Source organism: Polyodon spathula, chromosome 25 (genome assembly GCF_017654505.1).
Source record: "Polyodon spathula isolate WHYD16114869_AA chromosome 25, ASM1765450v1, whole genome shotgun sequence".
Lineage (NCBI taxonomy): Eukaryota > Metazoa > Chordata > Actinopteri > Acipenseriformes > Polyodontidae > Polyodon > Polyodon spathula.
In genome coordinates, this window is record NC_054558.1 from 23,060,058 (window position 1) to 23,082,274 (window position 22,217).

Genomic DNA, 22,217 nt, shown 5'->3' on the forward strand with positions numbered 1-22,217 from the left:
GTTAGCTGTAATGGAGTTTGAGGCACTAGGATCTATGTAACTGATGTAAATCATTTCAATGGATTTTCCGGATTGGAGTGAAATGCGATCTGAAGCGTTATTTGTACTCTTATAACGACGTGAGATTGGAATTCCAATTCCTTTTCAGCACCTCGTCTCCCTGCCTGTTGTATATTGGGCTGGAAGACACCTGGGCATCAGTCACTCAGTTACCTCTGAACAACTGCGGTAGATGTGGAGGGAGATTGCCAGGCACAGTGACATCTTTTCGTTGTTCAGAATAACCAAGCTGGGGAAACTTTAATTGCCAACTTGCAGAACTATGTGGGCCTGCTGGCAAAATGCATTCATGAGGAGGCATTGGGATCACTGAACCCCAGAACATTTGCTTTGCACTTGATTCAGTGAAACAAAACAATTGAACCCTTGAAAGATGTAGCAGGTTATTTTGCATGAGCTTACCATACCCCATAAAAAAGTAGATTTCAAATGTTATCCAGGCACAAGACAGTCCCAATACAACTTAATCAGTTTTGAAATAGTAATAATAATTAAAAAAACAACATTAAACACTATTACCGAAAAATAGTTTATTGCACAAAGCTTGAGGAATTCGTCTTCAGTATTATTAACATGCCTTGAACCTTTTTTTTTTTTTTTTTTTTTTTTAACTGTACAGTATCTTTCTCAGTGTCAGGGAAGGTTTATGCAGTTTAAATCAAACTTGGATTACAGAATTAGTATTCTTAAGAACTATGTACACTACACCCCCATACCACAACAGAGACACACAGCAGGGTCACTGTACAGGCATTCAGTACGCAGCATCCTACTGAAATCTCAACAACCCCCTCTAGCAGCACACTTGAATCTTAAGCTTAGAAGACATGCAAAAACCTCTACAGCCATTCATCGATAACTTTAAAATACTAGGTGGCATCAAAAAAAAAAAATAAACTCGATTATAATATTAGAGGATAACACTTCCAAACAACTTCCACTGCTTTCAGCAGACTCTACATGATGGTCGAATTTTATGAATCAAGTTTCTTTTTAAAACGATCACTGGATGCCTGTAACAAGCCCTTAGTATTGTACTGTGGCTCACTGAGGACATGGAGAGAAAAAAAAAAAAAAAAAAAAACACAGCAAGATTTATGATCTTAGCATCTCAACAAAACGTTATCATTTTTCTTCCATGTCTTTGGTAAGCCACTGTAACTTTCTCTTTTCAGAACAGTACTCAATCATTTTTTTTTTTTTTTTAAACAGGTCAGTAAATGGTTTTTAAAGGGGTTACATTTTCCCCTTCCTTTTTTTTTGCAATCCCTTCAGTTATGCATTCTAATACACAAAACACCTTAATTTCAGTACGGTCTCTGTTAACAACAGGTTACATAAAAAACCCTATCTAAATGACTGTAACAATGCTCTATTCATTATCAGTACACCCAGAGAGTGCACACAGCTCCTGAAGTGTATTCTTAAACACATCTTGGACATTACAATTCAATAGAACCTGCACCAGCTTGGGAAGAAGTTCCATTGTGGAAAATGAAAGAACCATATATTAGATATGCTCTGAATTAGATACAGGAGTAGACCTGCCCACTTTCTGAGCCCACAAACATACACCTCAAGGGAAGCACACATGAAAGAGCTGGGAAGAGTAGAGATCACAACTGGGGTTAGGGATTGATTCTACAGTATAAAGTATTCCAGTAAGGCAGATCGATCATTTGACACTTGAAATTTCAGTGTATATTACATACAGAGCAGGATGACAGTGGATCTCAGCACGTCAAAGGCTGTTTGTGAAAGGGAAGGGAATGCATGCTTCTTAAATACAGGAAGCAACCTGGGCATGGTAGAGAAGCAAATGCATTCACCACAGCTAATGTGTTGGTGGCGCCCCCCTGTGGGAATATGTGCCACAGAAGAGATTTCTCTTATTTCCCTTACCCTATCAATGCATTTGCTGTTTGTCATGCTAAAGTGGCCTTGATGACCACAGAGTATCTATCTCAGCACTGAAGTAAATGTACACATATGATGCACATCTCTCGTTTCAACACTCCCATGTAAGCACATATTGTCTATCATATTGAAATAGTTCAGATTAGACTATGCTAGCTACTGTATAATATCAAGGAGAGGACAATACCTCCACACAGCAGAATATGTAGCAATCAGACTCTTCTTTATGAAGCTCACCCCACACCAGACCAGACCCCTTCACAAATGTGCTACTCTGTATAGACCAGAGAAAGGACCGTCCATGAGTGAACAAGTCTGGATAGATTATCTATTTGTTAAATATATCTGGATTAAAAAATAAATAAAAAACTATAAACAATAAACATAATATTAAAATGTTGTAATAAATTAGAGTACCTTTCATTAGTAGAAGCAACTTTTTTTTTTTCTTACACAATTGGTTTTGCTTTCTTTTTACATAAAGCATAGACAGACTATTACTACAGATAAAGAACACGTAACCAATCAGAGGAGCTCGAAGCATGACCTGAAACTGGCCTGGGATACAAAATAAACCATGTTGCAATTGGGATACAAAACTGTGCCCATTTTAAATAAGGTACCCATGACCAAAGGCTACACTACTACTACTTCAACATAAATTACTTAATCTTTTTGTGCAAGTAGAGACGCAGATTTATATATTATCAATATTTTCCCCACAAACAGTCTCATTCTGGAGCTTGTATCCCCTCAGCTGTTTGCAGAGAGCCTCACATACACAGATTAAAAGCATTAGGAGATGCTCATGACTTCATGTGGTGAAAGTCAGCTCTAATATACGCACATTTAAAGCAGTAAGTAGTAGATACGCATGACGTCATGTGGTGAAAGTCAGTTCTAATACACACAGATTTAAAGCAGTAGTAGATATGCATGACGTCATGTGGTGAAAGTCAGTTCTAATACACACAGATTTAAAGCAGTAGTAGATATGCATGACGTCATGTGGTGAAAGTCAGTTCTAATACACACAGATTTAAAGCAGTAGTAGATATGCATGACGTCATGTGGTGAAAGTCAGTTTGGTAACAGCTCTCAATTGTTTTGGTAAAAGAAATACAGGTTCAAGTATTGTGCTGAACGTCACCTCAATGATTAAAACAAATTGAGAAATACACACAATTAAAAGTGTTACCCTTTCGTAAATCTGCTCTTAAAGAGGAGATCAGCTTTACAAACCAGATGACTGAGTTAGTCAGCACTAAGCTGACACCAGGTCACTTGGTTTTGCATTAAGGCAATACTGTATTTCACCAAAATGAACTGCATTGAATAATGACTGGAAAGTGTTGCCTCTGCATGCTAGGGTTACAGTACACAGGACAAACAGCACGGGAGAGAATCTGCTTGTGCACCAACACATTTCCACTGTTACTAACCCTAGACTCAGCCAACCCAAGCCCTGTGAATAAGCTTAAACTTTTACAAAAATTACAAAAAAAAAAAAAGGGGGGGGGGGGGGATTGGTTGTAGTCATGAACAAGAGATTTAAACATTTCTTAGAAATAATAATAAAACAAATCATAAAACATTCAGCAGTATTTGAAACAATTAATAAATTAGCAAGTTTAAAGAAAACCCAAACGAAAGAGAGAGAGAGAAGTAAACCATGTCCACTCCGCAGCCCTGTGTGTTAGGACTGCTGTGCTGCCTCGCTGGCACTGCCGCTGTGGTTCAGCTCCACGCTCTCGCTCCACTCATCTCTAGCTGCCAAGCTGCTGGCAGCAGGCAGTCCCATGAGGTGTCCTTCCATGTTAGTCCAGGACGTCATGGACTCGTGCACGGTCACCGTGTGCTCCTCCATCTGCTTCTGCAGGCTGTCCATCTCCTGCCTTGTGGAGTCAAAACAAAAACAAGGGGAATCACAAACACATTCTGAGACAGCGGGAATCTTTATCTACATAAACTGCTGGTTTTACACACTTTGATTAGAACTAATCATGAACTACCCAATGTTAACTCAGGTAAGGTAGTCCAAGATTAGTGCTAATCAGGATGTGTGAAACCAGCCAAGAGAGGCAAAATAATTGCAATTAAAAACAATTCAGACAACGACTTCTGAACCTAGACATACTGAAGCTTTACCTCGTTGGTTTGAAACTCATACTGTATTATAAAATTGCTTTAGTGTTGTTAACTATAGAGTTCAACACACACCTTTACAAAGTGTTCTTTTAGCTGTCCTTGATTCCCTAAACTGAAACATGCTGAAGCTGCTGCAATAGTCAATATATCCTACTTGAGCTGTCTGAGGCAGTGGTGCAGGTTGCTGAGAGGCTCCTTGCTCACGGAGGTGGGGGGTTTCAGGAGCTCCTCCAGCAGAGACGCTGGGACCGGACAGTCTGGGATCTTCACTGGTGTGACTGGATTGGACATGTTTGTATCGCCCTTCAGCTCCAACCGCTAACGAGAGAGGGAGGGTATATTAAATGCCATAAGCACGCAGATCAAATGTGAGTTTGAATTTTTATGTAAAAAAGTAGCAATTGTGGAAAGGTTTTATTTATTTATTTATGTTCCAATATTGCCCCAGCGTTTTGAATAAAGTGCACTGGCTTGTCTGGGAGTGTGCACGGAGGACTGCACTGGCCCGTCTGGAAGTGTGCACGGAGGACTGCACTGGCCCGTCTGGAAGTGTGCACGGAGGACTGCACTGGCCCGTCTGGAAGTGTGCACGGAGGACTGCACTGGCCCGTCTGGAAGTGTGCACGGAGGACTGCACTGGCCCGTCTGGAAGTGTGCACGGAGGACTGCACTGGCCCGTCTGGAAGTGTGCACGGAGGACTGCTCACCTTTCTGTTCCTGCTCTGCTTCAGCTCCAGTTTCAGCTGCTGGTTCTGCTGCAGTAGAGTCTTCATGCTGTTTCTGAGCTCCACCACTTTAGCCTGAAGCATGAACTTGTCTTTCCTGGTACCCGTCAGCTCCTCCTGCACAACCTCCAGCTCTGCCTTGATGCCCTGAAACAAAACAGCGTTTAGAGCGTTTCTATTGCGTTGCATTGACGTCAGCAGGGATTCCCAAGCTAAGCCATGGGGTAAAGCTGCTCCCCCTACCTGCAGACTCGCCTGGAAGCCCTCCAGTTCCTTGTGGCTTCGCTGCTCTGTCATTTCCAGCTGCTGCTTCTGAGCCTCAATCTCACGCTCCTTCTGCTCCACCTCCCACTTCAAGTCTTCCACCTATCAGAAAAACAGCCCAGGTCAGACAAGTTCTCAAATCCCGACTAATGGAAAAATAAACAGCAGCAGTCTGAGAAAGCCCTGGGGGGTTCCGGTCCGCACCTCCTGGTTTGTGACAGGCTGCTTGCTTTGCTGCTCCTCCAGCTGTTTCTGTAGGAGCTGTAACTGGGAGTTTGCCTCCCCCAGCTCCTGCTGGAACTGAGACACCTCCTGGGAATGCCTCTCGTCCTGTGCCCTGGGAACAGGGGAGAATACCGAGGGTTTAGGCAGCTGCAATTACATTCAATCTAAACTACGATTTGTACCAAATCACCATGCCAGCTTGAAACATTATGCGAGTTGAGAGAACACTCTAACACTTGCTAAATGGCCCCCAACACTGTGCATAAGTGCAACAACAATCAGTTTGAATTTGTGTTCAGTTAAATACATTTATATAATTAAAGGCAAAACTGTGACTGCCAAAACCCCCTTTTGTATTTTATTATCTTAGGATTGCATTGCCGATTTGTTTGGTCAAAATATGTTACTGTATCCAACGACAAAGGATTCACACAAAACAAAACAATAAAAGCACCAATTGGGAACCCTGGAGATGTAAAGACTCACTGCAGTTTGTCTGCTTCGATTTGCAGCACTTTGAAAAGCTGCTCTTTGGCTTGCAGCTCCTTCTTGACCTCGCTGAGCTCCAGCGCCGCCGCTCTGTAGTGTCGCCGGTTGTGCGCTGATTCGGCTTTCGCAGCAGCGACCTGTGAAACCCAGAGACCCGTGAGCCCCTGCGTGCTCTACCCAGCCAAGGAGGAGTACTCATGCTGGGCTGGTGGCTGTCTTCATTCTGCCATACAAGCTCCACAAGGTAAAGCCTTAGGAGCCATTGGCCTGTCTATCAGAAGCAGGGTCACTGCATTTAGTTTAAGTTAGTTAGGGGTTATACTAAAAATAGAAACATTGTATGAAACTACAAGGACTGCCGGTATTTCATCAAAATGCTAATACATCCTGGACCATACATCTCTATTACATTGTATTGTATTGTCATGTCCACCCAGATTACAGCAGGTAGACATTCGCTCCATGGATGGGCTGTCCAGTGAATAAGCTTGCCCTGGACCCAACACTGCTCACATCCCAGTTCCCACCTCCTTACCTGCTGCTTGAGGTCGCCCACACTGGCTTTTTCTTTCTCCAAGGCTGCCTGTAACCTCTGAACGAGTTCTTTCATCTGCTGGTCTTCCTGCTCTTTCCGTTTCAAAACTGCTTGAACCTGCAAAGAGAGAGAGAGCGAGAGAGACCTAATGAAGTCTAACAGAGTCATGAAGTAAAACAAAACTTTAAACAAACTTCCAGATCCCAGCTCAGGTGTGCAGGTCTCTGTCTATATTCCTCACAGAAGACACACCTGCAGATTGAGCTGCATCAGGTCTGCCTCCCTCCTGGCCAGGGCAGTCTCCAGGATGTTAGCATGCTCCCGCAGTGCAGTGTGGGACTGTCCCAGTCCAGCCAGCTTCCCTCGCTCGTGTTCCAGCTCCAATGCCAGCTTCTTATTGTGCTCTTCCAGATGCCGAATCCTTTTCTTGAACCCTCGGGATTCCTGGAGCTTTAAACACATAAATTAAAACATTCATTACATATATCTCAGATATTGTTGTAGTACATATTTTACAACAAACATCTCTGTTGGTTATTCTGCTGTAAGATCTAGTTTGCTTTGTATTTCTTCAAGTTTAAAAGAAATCAGAAATGGGTTAATACAGAACTTGCTTACAGTTTGGAGTTCAAGTCTCACTCCCCAACAGTAGGAACCAGTCTTACCTCGTCCTCTAACTCGAGGACCTTTTCCTGGTACTCCTCCAGCTCCTGGCTAGTGAGTGAGATCACTTCCTGCAGCTCTTTCTCCAGCATGGCCTTGCTGTGGGTGACTGTCTGCAGCTCTGTCTGCAGAGCTTTGATCCTGTCCTGCAATCGGGGAGCACAACCTTACAGACGCACACACCTACTAAAAGAGCTTCTCCGACGTTTCAAAACGACTCCAAGAAACAGAAGTTTATATATAGAAAAGATATCTCCAAATTCAGCACCGGTTGCTTAGCGTTACTGCCTACAGGCTGGTTCATTCTTGGAACCACCAAGAGATGTTTTGTGCGATGCTCTGGAGACCAGTCCCCTTTGGTTCGCCAGGCACTCGCACGACTCAACACTAGAAATCGACCCTCAGCGACGGTCGCAAGACTGAAGCACGAACCAGCCTTTAGTAGTTCTTTGATTTAGCGCACTTCTCGTCTCTGCTGTAGATTGTGCAGCTGAATATTTAGATACATGTAACTATGAAAGTGTGATATAAATCTACTGAAACAGAGAGGTTTAGTGGTTTACCTGCAGAGCCTGGCTGCTCCCCCCATCTGTGACCTGTGCTTTCACTTTGCTCAGCTCAGCCTCTGCCATCTCCTTGGCTGTCAGGGCTTCCTGCAGTCTCCGGCTCAGGATCCCCACTGCGTTCTCGTAAGCCTTGTGCTTCACCTTCATGTCTTTCTGAGCACTCGTCAGGTCTGTCCCCAGCCTCTTCATTCTCACCTTCTGCTCTGAGATAGCCCTGTCGAAAACATGTTGTAATGTTTTAATCAACAGCAGGCAGCAGCAGTTACATAACTACGTGAATTGTAAAGTATACAGATATTATACACTTGCCGAGTACACAAGGAACCAGCTAGAGTTGCAAAAACTCACTTTTTGGCTTCTTGTTGCATTTGCTCCACCTGTTTCCTCAGCTCTGCGTTCTCCTCTGTCACGGATGCGAGCTGACCTTGGTCGAACTGAACTGACTGCAAATATAAGAGAATGAATTCTCGGTAGCTTTCAGCAATATCTGGGTAAAAACAGAGGTCAGTGTGCCAGAGAAAGCACACGTAAGATTATTATTACTGTTATTTAAATGTGTGAGCTGGTATAATGAAAACTGGCATTCCAAAGTTACAGAACGGCAAACAGATCATTTTCACTCATAAAGGAAAAATAAATACTGCTTCCAACTCTGAAGCTGATACCAAGGTTCACACACTCCCAAGCCCCACAACCCCGTCTGAGCCGTGTATACTTGTGGTTCAGTAGTTTTACTGTCTGCCTTTATTCTTTCTTTTTGTTTTATCCTCGCACCTCGTCTACAGGCTCAGTGCTGAACCCTCTCTAGATGCTGTACCTGAAGCTGAAGCTCTAGCTGGTCTCTCTCTCTCTGCGCGCTTGCCAGGTGTGTTTGCAGACTGGTGATCTGCTGCTGGACCCGAGCCACCTCCTTGCCCAGCCGGGACTGCTCCAGCTCCGCACACTTCCTCTCCCCTTGCGTGTTCAGCAGCTCTTGCTTTAACCCCTTCACCTCCGAGTTCAGCCTCTTCTTCGTGGCTTTCAACTCACTGATCAGCTGATCCTTAGAGCTCGCATCACGCCGATAGGCTTCCACCATGATCTGCAGGACAAAGCCTTTGTGAACCCGGGCGCTAGACTGGTTCCTTTGTTAACCCGGGCACTGGACTGGTTCCTTTGTGTTGCATTGGCCCCCCAGGCTAACAAGCATGCTGAGATTCTGTTTTAGCTTTAGTGCTCCAACTAGGCAAGCCACTGAGGAACCTTTCCTCATAGTGATAGTAAACAAGTTTCTGCCCTTCAGCCTGTGATCATTTACAGCCAGTAAAATGGGCAATTAATGAAACCGTCCTCATAGTTGACCATTGCGGCTACACTGTGCAGCGCAACAGTGAAAGCTTCCCTTCCTATTCTTTGTGGGTGTACTTTGATCACTTACTTTCTGCTGGAGGTATTGCTCCTTTAGCTTCTGAGTTTGCTTCTTCAGGCTGCTGTTCTCCTGCTGCATACCTTCAATCTATAAGAAAATATGAAAACATTCTCGTTTTAAGATTCAAAAGAAGAAAAACTGGTCCAGACTCCACAAGTAGAGCAACTCACGCAAAAATCGATCCACACAGTAAATCATAGTAGGTGTATTACTTGACAGCATTCGAATTCAGGACAATTTACCATCCTGTTACTAGTTATTAGAACTAGTTTTAAGTTTCATTCATGTTCTACATTAAAATAATGGCAGGTACAAGGAGAGACAATGTGCCCAGTGAAGGAAACTCTTTACTGCACACTATCTTTTCCAGCTGTTGAGCCACCGATACTGTGTGTGAGAGAGTGTCTGCGTACCTGAGAGAGGGTCTGCGTACCTGAGAGAGGGTCTGCGTACCTGAGAGAGGGTCTGCGTACCTGAGAGAGGGTCTGCGTACCTGAGAGAGGGTCTGCGTACCTGAGTGGCCTTGACTTTGATCTCCTGTCTGAGCTGCTCCAGGATTTCCAAAGCCGCCTCAGCCCCCTCCCCGATCCGCCGGGCCCCCTCGTCCAGCCCCTCCTGCTCAGCCCGCGCCGCCTGCAGTGCCACCTCCAGGACGATCTTGTCGTTCTGCAGGGACTGGATGGTTTGGTCCTGGGCGTCGGCTTCGCCCTGCAGCTCGGAGAGATGTGCTTCCAGCTCCTCGTAGCGTGCCTGCAGCCCGCTCAGAGACTGCTCCTTGGTGTGTAGAGCCTCCTGGGCCAGGGTGAGCTGCTTCATCAGATCCAAGTGCTCCTGCTGCACAGCCTCCAGCTGCAGGTCCTTCTGAATATATTATATATATATATATATATATATATATATATATATATATATAGATATAGATATAGATATAGATAGATATATATATATATATATATATATATATATATATATATATATTATATATACACACACACACACACACATACCCACTTCAAAATCATTGACCCTATGTACCAAAATTAACATTAAAATACTGGGTAGATATTCTGGTAAATATACAGCAAGTCACAAAAAAGTAAGAAAGTATCAGAGTTTGACTTCACAGTTGATTTCTGGGATGATGTACACATGGGCATGACTTGTTTCAAAGGTGTGTGTGTCTGAGTGGGCATAGTTTTTATAGCTGCTGCATATTCTAAAACAACCCCATTAGTGACAGTATGTACAATCCTAGAACACAGGTTTCTTTGTCGTAAATATTAATTCTGGAGGATTTAAGGGACCCTATGTACCAAAATTAACATTAAAATACTGGGTAGATATTCTGGTAAATATACAGCAAGTCACAAAAAAGTAAGAAAGTATCAGAGTTTGACTTCACAGTTGATTTCTGGGATGATGTACACATGGGCATGACTTGTTTCAAAGGTGTGTGTACTGGTGACCCAGCTCCCTCTCCACTGCGCCACGTACCTGCTCCAGCTCCCTCTCAACTGCGCCATTACCTGCTCCAGTCCCTCTCCACTGCCTAGAACACAGCTCCCTCTGTCGTAAATATTAATTCTGGAGGCCACGTAAGGAATCGACTCCCTCTCCACTGGCCACCCAGCTCCCTCTCCATTGCGCCACGTACCTGCTCCAGCTCCCTCTCCACTGCGCCACGTACCTGCTCCAGCTCCCTCTCCACTGCGCCACGTACCTGCTCCAGCTCCCTCTCCACTGCGCCACGTACCTGCTCCAGCTCCCTCTCCACTGCGCCACGTACCTGCTCCAGCTCCCTCTCCACTGCGCCACGTACCTGCTCCAGCTCCCTCTCCACTGCGCCACGTACCTGCTCCAGCTCCCTCTCCACTGCGCCACGTACCTGCTCCAGCTCCCTCTCCACTGCGCCACGTACCTGCTCCAGCTCCCTCTCCACTGCGCCACGTACCTGCTCCAGCTCCCTCTCCACTGCGCCACGTACCTGCTCCAGCTCCCTCTCCACTGCGCCACGTACCTGCTCCAGCTCCCTCTCCACTGCGCCACGTACCTGCTCCAGCTCCCTCTCCACTGCGCCACGTACCTGCTCCAGCTCCCTCTCCACTGTGCTGGCAGAGCTGGCCAGCCTCTGCAGGACATCTCTCTCCTCTTCTAACTCTTCCAGTTTGTGGTGCAGGTCCTCCTCCACCATGGACTTGGCCTCCTGGATCTGCCGGTACGCAGCGTCTTGGTCCAGCATGTCAGCCTGGGAGACCCAGTGAAACTCTCTCATTACCAACCAGCACCGTATCATTTATACATGTCGCTACACAAGCATGGGACATTTTACACAGAGGCACATTTAAAATATCTGGGTTGGTTTGTGCATTTTATTAGTACACAACTGTATCTGAATATATTGTTACACCTCGGAATTGCTCACTGCTATTATCTACTATTTTGAATATTTCCTACTTGTTCGTATGTTCGCATGTTTTCTGAATGCTGTAGCCTATATGTTATACTGATTGCAATCTCTGAAAACACCAGTAGATGTTTCACCTCGATGTTCTGGAGTTGCACAGCGATTCGCTCTTTTTCCTTGATGGATCGTTGCTGGGTCTCTGTCAGCTCATGGGATAACGTCACATTCTCCAGTTTAAGGTGCTCCAGCACCCCTATCTGGGTCATCTGTCCAGCCTGGGGCAACACAAAACAAGGGTCAGAATGGAATATCAAAGGCTCCAGCGGGTTGCATTACCATTGAACACGTGTTCAGACCTGAGTCATCTGTGAGGATTCCACTGACCTTTTACAAGTTTGATACGAAGGATAAAACAAAAACAAGCATGAATCCAATGAACATCACCACACATGTTTACAAGACTGGTTTGAAGTTTACTGCTTTATCAAAAATTATGTTTCTTGTGGATTCAGTTTCTTACTAATGTTCTGAGCAATGTCAATCCAAACTGTAATGTTAAATAGCATTTTTGAAGCTGTTAGCATTTAAGCAGTCTACCCTTACACTATACATAAACTAGGTCTCTGTGTAATCCAGTTAGCAATAGTAATAATTATCAGAAACTATACTGCATGTATTTTATTAAACTCACCACTAATTAAAAAAAAACACAACAGCAGGATTTAAATCTTGCAGATGATTTTATAAAGCAGCCAACCCCCAGTGCTTACCTGCATGTTGGCCATTTCGCTCTGCAGTCGGACCCGGGCCTCCTGGGCCAGGGTGAGCTGCTGCTGGTACCACTGGCGCGCGTTCTGCAGGGAGCTGACCTCTGACTGCAAGGTCTTCAGCCTGCTCACCATCGTGCTGCGCTCAGACTGCACCTGCAGGAGCTGGGCTTGCAGGGCACCCATCTGCTGCCGGAGCTGCTGAACTGCACAAGCAAAAGGGTTGAGACTGAAACTCCTGTCCAGCAGGAGATTGGAATAAACCACAGAGATACGGCCAACCAGATAAACAAACGCACAGGTGCTAGCAAACAAATGCATGTTGTTTTAGCGCCTCCATGCTTTAAATAAGCATTCATTGTGTCTTATCTATAATATTCTTAGAGCTATGCTGCTTTAAGAATATTTATTATTTTTTTATTGTGTAGTTTGTGCATCGGAATTGTTTGTTATGCAATGGTATTTTTCTATTGTTTTCCTGGACCCCCTTGTAAACAAGGCCTCAGTCTCAATGGGTAAATCTGGTTAAATAAATTAATAGTAGTTCTTCCCCCATCACCAAAGAAACCAATCCCATATTTTCCAGACAGCGTTACACAGTGCTGCGTCATCTGTCTGCATGGGCTTCGTTTCCTGATTAAATATAGTTTTGCAATCAGGACACGTATCTGGGAGTGGGGTGTATCGGGGGACACGTCTGATTTCACTAGATTAAGTATCCGGAGGAGGGGTGTGTTCCGTAAGAGCGGTTCTGCTTAGATCCTCACCAGTGTTGTCCCTGGAGGAGACGCTCTGCTGCATTTCCTCCACCTTGCCCAGGAGCCTCTGGTACTGCTCCTCCGCCACCTGCAGGTCGTTGCTCAGGGAGGCCAGGCTGCCGTTCTTGGCCTCCAGGCTGCCCTGCAGCTCGCTCATGGCTCTCTCCAGCTCGGAGCAGTTCTGCCGCAGATTCCCCACCTCCAAGGTGAGGTTGCTCTGGGTCTGCTGGCTGGCCTGGTTCTGCTCCAGCTGGGCCTGGAGCTGAGCGTTCACTGAGGCCAGCTGGGCCTGCAGCTCCGTCTTCTCCTTCAGAGCCTGTAGGGAGAGCAGCAGCATCAGCATCGCTGGGATAATCAGGGGGTTTGGACTCAAACACAAGCCTGCGAGACAAAAAACACCGAAGCCTTTGCAACGAAGAGCGTTTCTGTAAAGACAGACACTAACCTGACTGGCTTCTGCTGACAGAGATTCCAGCTGCCCCTCCAGCCTCATCTTCTCCTTCAGGACCTGCAGCATTTCATCATGGCTTCCTATTACAGAGCTCCCTAAGGATACGCTTCAAATCCAGAGAGGGAAAAAAAGAGAGAACTTTTAACTTCAACCCACACACACACAAACAGATCTTGTTATAAATAATCCAAGCCTTTACTAAAACTTATTATTACCTGCTAGAAATACTGTCCCTGCGGCTCCGCACTCCGTTCATCTCTTGTTCCTGAGCCAGCAGGTGCAGTTCATCCGTGGCAGCCTGCAGGACCTCCTGCAGAGAGGGGTACTGCCCCACAGCCTCCGGGGCGATCTCTCCCCAATCCCTCTGCCCGCTCCCCCCCGACGACAGCATGCTGAAGCCGCCCCCGGCCACAGAGGCACCGCTGTAGGAGGAGCTGTCACTCTCATTGCCATCCTGCCGGACCTCTGATTCACTGCCGTCGCGCTCCGAAACGCTGTCCCTCATATGCAAGGTCTCCAGCCGCTCCTCCGTCTCCGAGGCCAGGCTCATCTCCGACACGACTGACGTGGAGCTCCTGCTTGAATGTAGGGATCTCTGGTTGCTGTCCCCTGCTGCCTGTGACCTCGCGCTGCTGCTGCTCCCAGCGTCCGGCTCCTTGTAGTCTGCCAGGGAGCGGATCTTGCTGGTGCCGGAGGATTTTGAAGATTTCTTCTTCTCCTTAGCAGGCGGAGGGATCCCCAGGCTCCCTAGTTTGGGTCCCCGGGGGACGCTGGTCCGCATGAAGGAGTACTCCGTGGTCATGGAGGTTGTGTTTGCTCGGGGGAGAGCATCGGGGTGCAGCATCAGCTCTGGGTCCAGTGTACTCGAGAGACGGTTTTTCGGGGTTGAATGGTGTGACTGAAAGACGATGCATATTTGGGAAGGTAAGACTATAAAATATACAATCACATGTTTTAGAGAAAGTCTCAGATACCACACGTAACACAGATTTATCTTTAAAGCCAAATGAGTTACAAAAAAACTATCTTTGCACAAATGCAATGCTGAAAAATTCCACTAAAATAATCTGTCATGCAAATGTCAAGTTCTTGCTTTAAGAACAGTACTGGTGGTACAGTATCATTTTTTCAAAGCACATTCAGGATGCATTCATCTTGTATGTGCGGTGCATTAGCAACCAAGAGTGAGATAAGGGATCTGTACACTAAAATATCATATTTTTCTATTTCCCAACCCACTCTTGGTGGCAGGACATTACAGGTATGCAAGCCTATAATGGACTCTGAGATCCTGTTTTTAACCTACAAGGTCATTATGTTTCTGAATTATTTATACCCTACAGGCGTCGTCAGAATACATTGCCGCAGTTGATCAGGGATTCTGAGACTGCCAGTTTTCTCTACTCATTTGTTTGACTTGATATGGCTGTCAAAGTATAAGACGCTGACAGCGCTTAATTAGCAAACCTAGTGCAGTCTTTGAGTGGACGAATTTCTGAAATGCTACAATGTGTTCATGTAGCGGCCATGTTAAACATGAACCCTGCAGGCAGCACTGAGATAGCTACCCTGTGCTGGTGCTTTTGGACCCTGTACTGTTTCAGCTGCTCCTCCAGGCGTCTCCGTGCCTGCAGTCGGATCTGCTCCTCGTTCTCCAGCTCCATAGAAGGCTCTGTCGAACCTAAAGGCAAAGCAAACACTTCAACACACACGGGGGCACCAGCCTTGGGACTATAAGAGAATTAGTGCTGCCATGCAATCGGGAACTGGCAGGGCAAGAAGGGGTTACTGATGAGACAGAAATAAGTCTGTGCATACTATCTTTCTTTAATACTATAAACTTGAATGCTTCTGATGCTGTTTACTTCATACAACTGAAATTACATTTTTAGTGAAGGACAGGTTGTCAGATTCTCCTTATTAAACCGAGTTGTATTCGTAGTGTGAAACATGTCATGCATTAGCAAAGCACAGCTCTACTACTGTGTGTCGGCACAAGCAATTTAATTAAAAGGTACTATCAGACTTTAAAGCAAGAGGGGGATTCAGCAACAAGGGGACAGTCGGTTACACAGATGCTTACACAATTCAGTTTCTTGCATGGGTAGACTTAGTTTGAGAGACTGCAAAGCATCCCTGTTATGAACAGTGCCCTCAGAATTAGCTCCCTGAGGCTTCGTTAGGTTGTGATGGAAAGCAGCCACACCTGAGGATGGCTCCTGGCTCTGTGGGCTCTCCTGGAGTTGGGACAGGGGTCCGTTCGGGGTGATGTCTCCTTCACCGCCTGTACCCATGGCAGCCAGGGCTTTGTCTCCATTTGGCACCTTGTTTGGGTTAAAAAGAGAACCTGAAACAAAAAATGCAAATCAGCAAATCAGGTTAACCCCTGTTTGCGGAGCAACGTTACTGGCTGCTTTTCAAGGACCCTGAACCCTAATCTTGGACTACTAAATGAATGTTACCCAGGTAAGGATCTCCAAGGTTAACTCCAACCAGGGTCTGTGAAAACACCTGTAAAACATGACAATTCTGTATTCTTAGTTTAGTAAAAGCCTTAGCAAAAGAAATGCACACAGAAATAACAGGACTGGCAGCAGACCGTTAGGGCAACAGTGTGCGAAACTGAGCATTGTAGAAAAACAGGGATTCACTATTTACTGCAACCCTTATGGAGTCTGATCCCAGATGCAGCACCACCCCACTGAATGGCATAAGAAAGGGTGCATTACTATTCTTCAAGGTGCTGTTCATAGCCTATTGAGGATGCTGTCAGAAACAATGCAGTCGAACAAAAAGAAAGAAGGAAGAGGCTCATCAAAGAAAAGTAAAACTAGCAGCTGCCAGTGCACATCACATTCTTATTTTTCTGTAAATGACCACTCCCTTCCTGTTTGCACTGGATTTTCAGAGCTTATCGTGTTCTCTTGTGTGAAACCCAACACCTGGATGAGTGCCAGCTGAATGACGTCAGAACTGAGCGAAACACTGGCAAGAAAGAGACATCGGCAGCTTTGTGCATGACACGACAGCCAAATATGACATGAATAAAACACATTAACAAGCTGCACACGAGACAGGAACCTTCGCCTGCCTTCGCTAGTCACTCTGAACCTGCCTGTCAATATCAGCACATGTCAGACAGTCAGAGAGAGAGAGATTCTAAACTCTAACTAAAGCCAGCAACTGAGGAAGTCAGACATGCTTTCCACAGTCAAGATCAGCATGTTTAATGGAGCACTGCCAATAAATACATCAGAAATACAGCCCTCAGTCTTTTCAGCAATTTGCTGAACTACCTGTTGGGCTGTTATACTCCAACCTAACAGCAGGAAAATCCCTGGGCCTCAACTATTTTTAGAGGATCACACCTGCAAACAGCTGTCCAGAAACAGCACTGGGCAGAGCGGGCGCTGCTCCTGAAGAATGCATGTGGACGATTCAGCGCTCCAACGCCACACACCAGGGAGTCTGGTTTCTGTGTTGCCATCACTGTACTCTCTCGTGTTGTGAGGTGCAAAGTGAAAACACCGATTACTGGTACTTGGCTAAACTGCAGGACGAAGCATCACAGGGTGTCTATTGTTTGAAAAACAGTAATTAAATCTGTCTCACAACAGATCTTCTGTTTAAGATGAGAACAGAGACAAGAACCCAGCTGTCAGCCTGGATCGTTATGAGGCTACCCTTTGTTGCCCTGTACTGCTTCCCCATAGCTCCTGTTTTTCTGCATAATCCCATTTCTTACCACGGAGCACTGTCCAAGTTTTTAACCTCAAAAGGAAATAGAAACAATGTGATTAGGATTTGTGTACACAATGGACACGACAGGACAGCACTAATGTGATGTGGTAGAAAGTGTGCAAAGGGTGTTGGTGGAAGGGTTTTGTTTGAACGGTCACATGCAACAGCAGGCAGGGATGCCATTATTAAAACAAAAGCAAGATTCAGTCATGTGAGGGAGAGTCAGGCATGTGTTTCCATGCCTCTTCCAAAAACTCGCTAAGATCACATGCTGTACAACTTAATGCAGAACAGAAACCGCAACATGTTTTCTATAATGAGTCTGCCATTACAGGCCCTTCCAGTCATTACTGATTAGTTTAATTGTGATTGTTGATGGCACTTATCACTTCTACTCACATCAACGTGCACCCTCGGAGTCCTACAATGTAATTATCAGCCTTCCAGAGGAAGCTGGCTACAAATGATTAGAAATTAAACTGCCCAGCCCAGCTGCAAGCACACTCAAACTTACTTCTAGCACCACCTCAAATGAGAGGAAAAAAAAAAAAAGTGCTTGTGAAAGATGAACTCACCGTTTAGTCCATGCCCCACAGTGGGTGTCTCTTCCTTCATTCCGCACTCCGGCAGAGATTCACAGTTCCCATCACAACTTCCCACGGAGTCGTGCTGATTTGACACAGTTTCCATCTTGACAAGGACTACCAATGAAACCGGCCGCTTTGCTTAACCCTCCGAATTTGTGTTTCAGTGTGAAGATATTGTCCTGTTGTCCGCTGGACGCAGTCGCTTCAGAGGGCGTGTAACAACGGATTCAATTCCTCAAACCATTTTAAACTTGGTTGATTTTCATTTGCAGTACAAAACCCCCGGAGGAGAGGATACTAACCATCAGATACTCCAGCCATTACCAGGACCCTTTGCTCCTGGAAAAAAACAAAGGCAGCTCTCTGTTAGGGTTGCACTGCTTTCTACTGTGTTGTGTAAACTGGACTGGCTGCCAATACCAACGCCTGAAACCTTTGATCTCCAAAACAATGTAGTTACTGCTTGGGACATCAATGAGCAATCCTACATCACGCTCTGCTAATCAGATTCATAACCCTTCCACACCACACTTTACACATACAAGAGACAGGGAGCTTTCCCGTACTGCACACACCACATTTTACATAAGCTTCATTTCCCAGAATAAATTACAAAACCAGTTGGATTGTGGCACTACAGATGATTTCAACAAGAAAACGTGGTCAGTTTTGAAGCGCGCTGAACAGCTGAGAAGTATAACACCGTAGTTACTTTATATGACCTACTGTAATTAGTATATGTTAACTAGCATACCAATGACACTAATATTTCAGAATTACATTGGTTCACAATGCAACTGATGACAGAAGACCCCTTTACCACTGAAGGCTGTACGAGCTTTCATTCCGGGCACAGGCACACGTGTCCTTATTACAACTGAATTGACGGCAGGCAATACTCTCTGTGCTCCTGATCAGAGGAAGAGGGGTGAAGTTGGTTGGCAGTGATCCACAAAGCTTTGCTTAATCGAAACTTCCACCAAGGAGGGATCAAGTAAACAAACCTCTTTGTCATCCTTAACCTAAAATTTCTTACACCTGTCTATTGCTCGCAGATGTCAGGCCACACCAATTTCTCTCGTCATGCAAAGAATGTTATCGGTGGATGTTTAAATACAACTGCTCTAGCGATAAAAACAGGACCCTCCCTCTCGTACACTGTTTGCAACTGAATTTCAAGAGAACATATAAGAGAAGCTAGTAATAACGTGAACAATACTGTACACAAACAAATAGCGTTGTCAATTTACATAATTGTATTTAATGGGGGCGATTTATATAGATATATATATATATATATGTATATAATATTAGACGTTAGTTATTTAGATAGTGAAACACACACACACACACACATACATACACAAGACAAAACCTGTAACAATGTACCGATTAATACAAATGTATACAACTGTCACAAATTAGCTTGTCTTCTTAAACATATAAACAAGGTGTGTTAAAATCAGTAACGACGACAGGTAAACAAATCGTACACAGTTATACACAACGTCGTATTATTAACTAGACAGGGGTCAACGCAAAATACAAAACGGGTGCCTTATTGTGTATTATTTTAAATGTGAAGCAATAATATCTGAACAGAAAGGTACAGTAAATTCGTACATATTGCCAGTTATCTGCTACGTCCAGCCATACCCGTCTAATCTGATTTACGAGTTTTTCACTAACGCCTTGTTTATTATTATTATAAAAACAGTGAATTTCTACAAACCCATCAGCCGCCGCCGCTGCTATACGTGGCTCTACCTGTCTGCACCCTCGCTTCCTTTCCGTGCTGCAGCAACAACAAAAACACAGACCCGCTAAAACATATCTTAATCATACAGTCAAACTTGTAATATCTATAATAACAAGAATACGCGTGACGCGATGTTACGGTTTTTATATATTAAAAAGAAATGAAAATGCACAACTGAAAAGAGCTATGTTTAAAACGTTACTGTCCAAATGAGATTCCTAGCGCATCGAGGACGTAGCCGGAGTTTCCAATGGACGGACCTGCGGAACTGGTCGAGGCGCCCGCAAGAGAGCGACTCGTTTATCGGGTCTAAATATTTCTTGAATGGCACGTAATAGTATGTGAACTTAATTTAAAAAAAAAAAGAAAAAAGCGTAGCTGAATTAGAATTGGAGACAATGCATGGTGTTGGTGTTTGTATGACTTCCAAACTGTTCGTTTTGTATCGGTGTACGCTACAGCTGCTTCTTTACAGTAACGTAGTGTTAATGAACCACAACATCATAACACTGCCTGTGAGCCTGAAAAACAACACTCCTTACTGGGAAATACCGACATCTAGCGGTGGAGTCCGTGTATAGCCGGGTCAGAACCAGCCCATAAGCACCGGTGCTCGAGTCCTTCACTCTGGGACCATAACGAGCTGAAAGGATCAGTGGAGTTATGTGTGTTTTTTTTTTTTGGGGGGGGGGGGCATCTCCCTGCACATTTATTTGTACATGTATTTTGTATGTCTTACTCAATTCGGAATTCAAGCAGACGTGCTGGCATTTCCCGTGGGTGTTTCAAATAAGCTGTCTCAGATAAACACTGTGATTAATAGTTCGCTGAACATTCAGTACCCCGAGCCTCGGAATCACACCATGCTAATTATTTCTTATTTAATCTCATTCTTGGCACCACATGCAGATTAACTTTGCTGCTTTATCTATAACAGAATATTTGGCACATGGTGTTCGCTCTTGGATTTGCTTTGAATGTTCACTTGAAAATGATGGCGTTGTTTATTATTTTTTAATTTCACATCATAATTCAGTTAACCTTTGCATGCTGGGATGGTTTTAGATGGCTGTCATGCGTCACAGATTAAATAAAAGTTAAACTTGCATAGTAATTGTAGTTATTGACGTGTGTGTGTTTGTGTAGATAGATGGATGGATGGATGGATGGATATTCAATTTTCTCTTGTTTTTCTACCCAATTTAAAATGCCCTATTTTAATTTTGTGTCATCACCTCTGGAGGACTGAAGACCAGCTGGTGACCTCCAATCCTACCTTCAAGCCATTTCTATTTCCAAACGCTAAACACAAGAAACAGATACCACCAAGCTAGCGAACCCTGAAAGAGCAAATCTGGGAAGTCTCTGCCTGAACCCGTCAGAAGCCTGACCAGCTGGAGCTGATTTACTGCCCTAAGCCTCACCCTAACCCTAACCCTAACCATGCACGAATGCAAAGGTCAACGTAGCACCCCCCTGTGGGTCCCCAGAAAACATCAGCAACTTGGCACAAGCAGGATTCGAACCACGACTGCATTCCAAATGACAGTGCAAAGACATACCCTTGAAGGACACTGAGGCAAGTTAACACTGCAGTGCTTGATGTGCTTGTGAAGGGTGCTGCTTTGGCAAAGCCATGTGAGAGTAGGGTTGTTAGGGATGGCAGCTTGTTTTCCTTCTGGAGGCTGCTGGGAATTTGTTCTGTTTCAGCTCAGTCACTGCTAATAAGGCAGGCAGTCTCCCAGAGAAGCCATTGATTAAATGGACATGGAGACTGACTTATCATCTCTTAAGGGAAATCACCAGGGCTGGGCCGTTACTGTACCTACTATGAACAGAACTAGAGACTGTCAAATCAGCAACTTTCACAAAAAGGGAAAGAAACTCTCTCTCTCTCTCTCTCTCTCTCTCTCTCTCTCTCTCTCTCTCTCTCTCTCTCTCTCACACACACACACACACACACACACACACACACACACACGTTTTCACTCCTGTATTTGTGGGGCTTCTCATAGACTCTCACTATATTTTTATTTACTATTTCTAACTCCAACAAACTAAATAGTTTGGCACTTTAAAAAAGACATATTTAATTCATAAAAACGTGTTTTACAAAGTGGGGCCGTCCTCACAAACGTAGTTTTTTCAGGAGTTACTATCTTTGTGGGGACATTTTCTCAAATTTTGTAAACACATTGATAATAATACCTGCCCACACACACACACACATATCCTTCTGTCCTTGTAGTCCTGAATCAAGGACAGTGCTCTCCCCTAGACAGGCGTGTTTGCAAGCTCTTGCAGCATTTCTCAATCAGTGCCAACACGCTGCACACATGAACACTGTGTTTTACGTGACCCTAAACTGTGAGAGGAACAGGACAGGCACAGCAATGACAGTCGGGGCACAGTTGTTCATTAATCGCGAAAAAGAAAATCAAATAACTGCTACGTCATTTTTTATGTGAATGAATTGGATTAAAGACGATTGTCATCTAAAACGAACACAAGCTTGTTGTGGCAAATCCTGATTTTGTTTTCGAACTGCAAAATAACTGTTTCCCAGGCAGAGGATCAGGAATAACAAAAATACAATAATAATACAATTAAGAAAGAAAAAAAGAAAGAAAGAAACATACTGATTTGGGTAACGATCTTAAAACAGCTGTTATGAATGAGCGCTGGGGACCAGAAGATGTGGATTTTCAATCCCGTCACGCACACACACCAGCCCTGTACTGTCGCGCTGC

At 44.7% G+C, this 22,217-nt stretch overlaps 1 protein-coding gene across 1 annotated transcript; it reads right to left on the reverse strand.

The window, feature by feature from the left end:
• Positions 1-575: 575 nt before the first annotated feature.
• Positions 576-22,192, reverse strand: LOC121299855 (golgin subfamily A member 3-like). Its single transcript, XM_041228012.1, has 24 exons — positions 22,107-22,192; positions 17,697-18,047; positions 15,464-15,727; positions 14,949-15,061; positions 13,596-14,278; positions 13,375-13,486; positions 12,939-13,245; positions 12,175-12,377; positions 11,542-11,679; positions 11,051-11,245; positions 9,514-9,861; positions 9,010-9,087; positions 8,410-8,673; positions 7,941-8,035; positions 7,590-7,806; positions 7,029-7,172; positions 6,616-6,813; positions 6,364-6,480; positions 5,826-5,965; positions 5,319-5,451; positions 5,094-5,216; positions 4,833-4,997; positions 4,280-4,443; positions 576-3,872 (listed from the first exon to the last, which is right to left on the reverse strand). The coding sequence occupies exons 2-24, from the start codon at positions 17,809-17,811 to the stop codon at positions 3,674-3,676; spliced, it is 4,515 nt and encodes a 1,504-aa protein (XP_041083946.1). The 5' UTR covers positions 17,812-18,047; positions 22,107-22,192; the 3' UTR covers positions 576-3,673.
• Between the last annotated feature and the right edge of the window lie 25 nt (positions 22,193-22,217).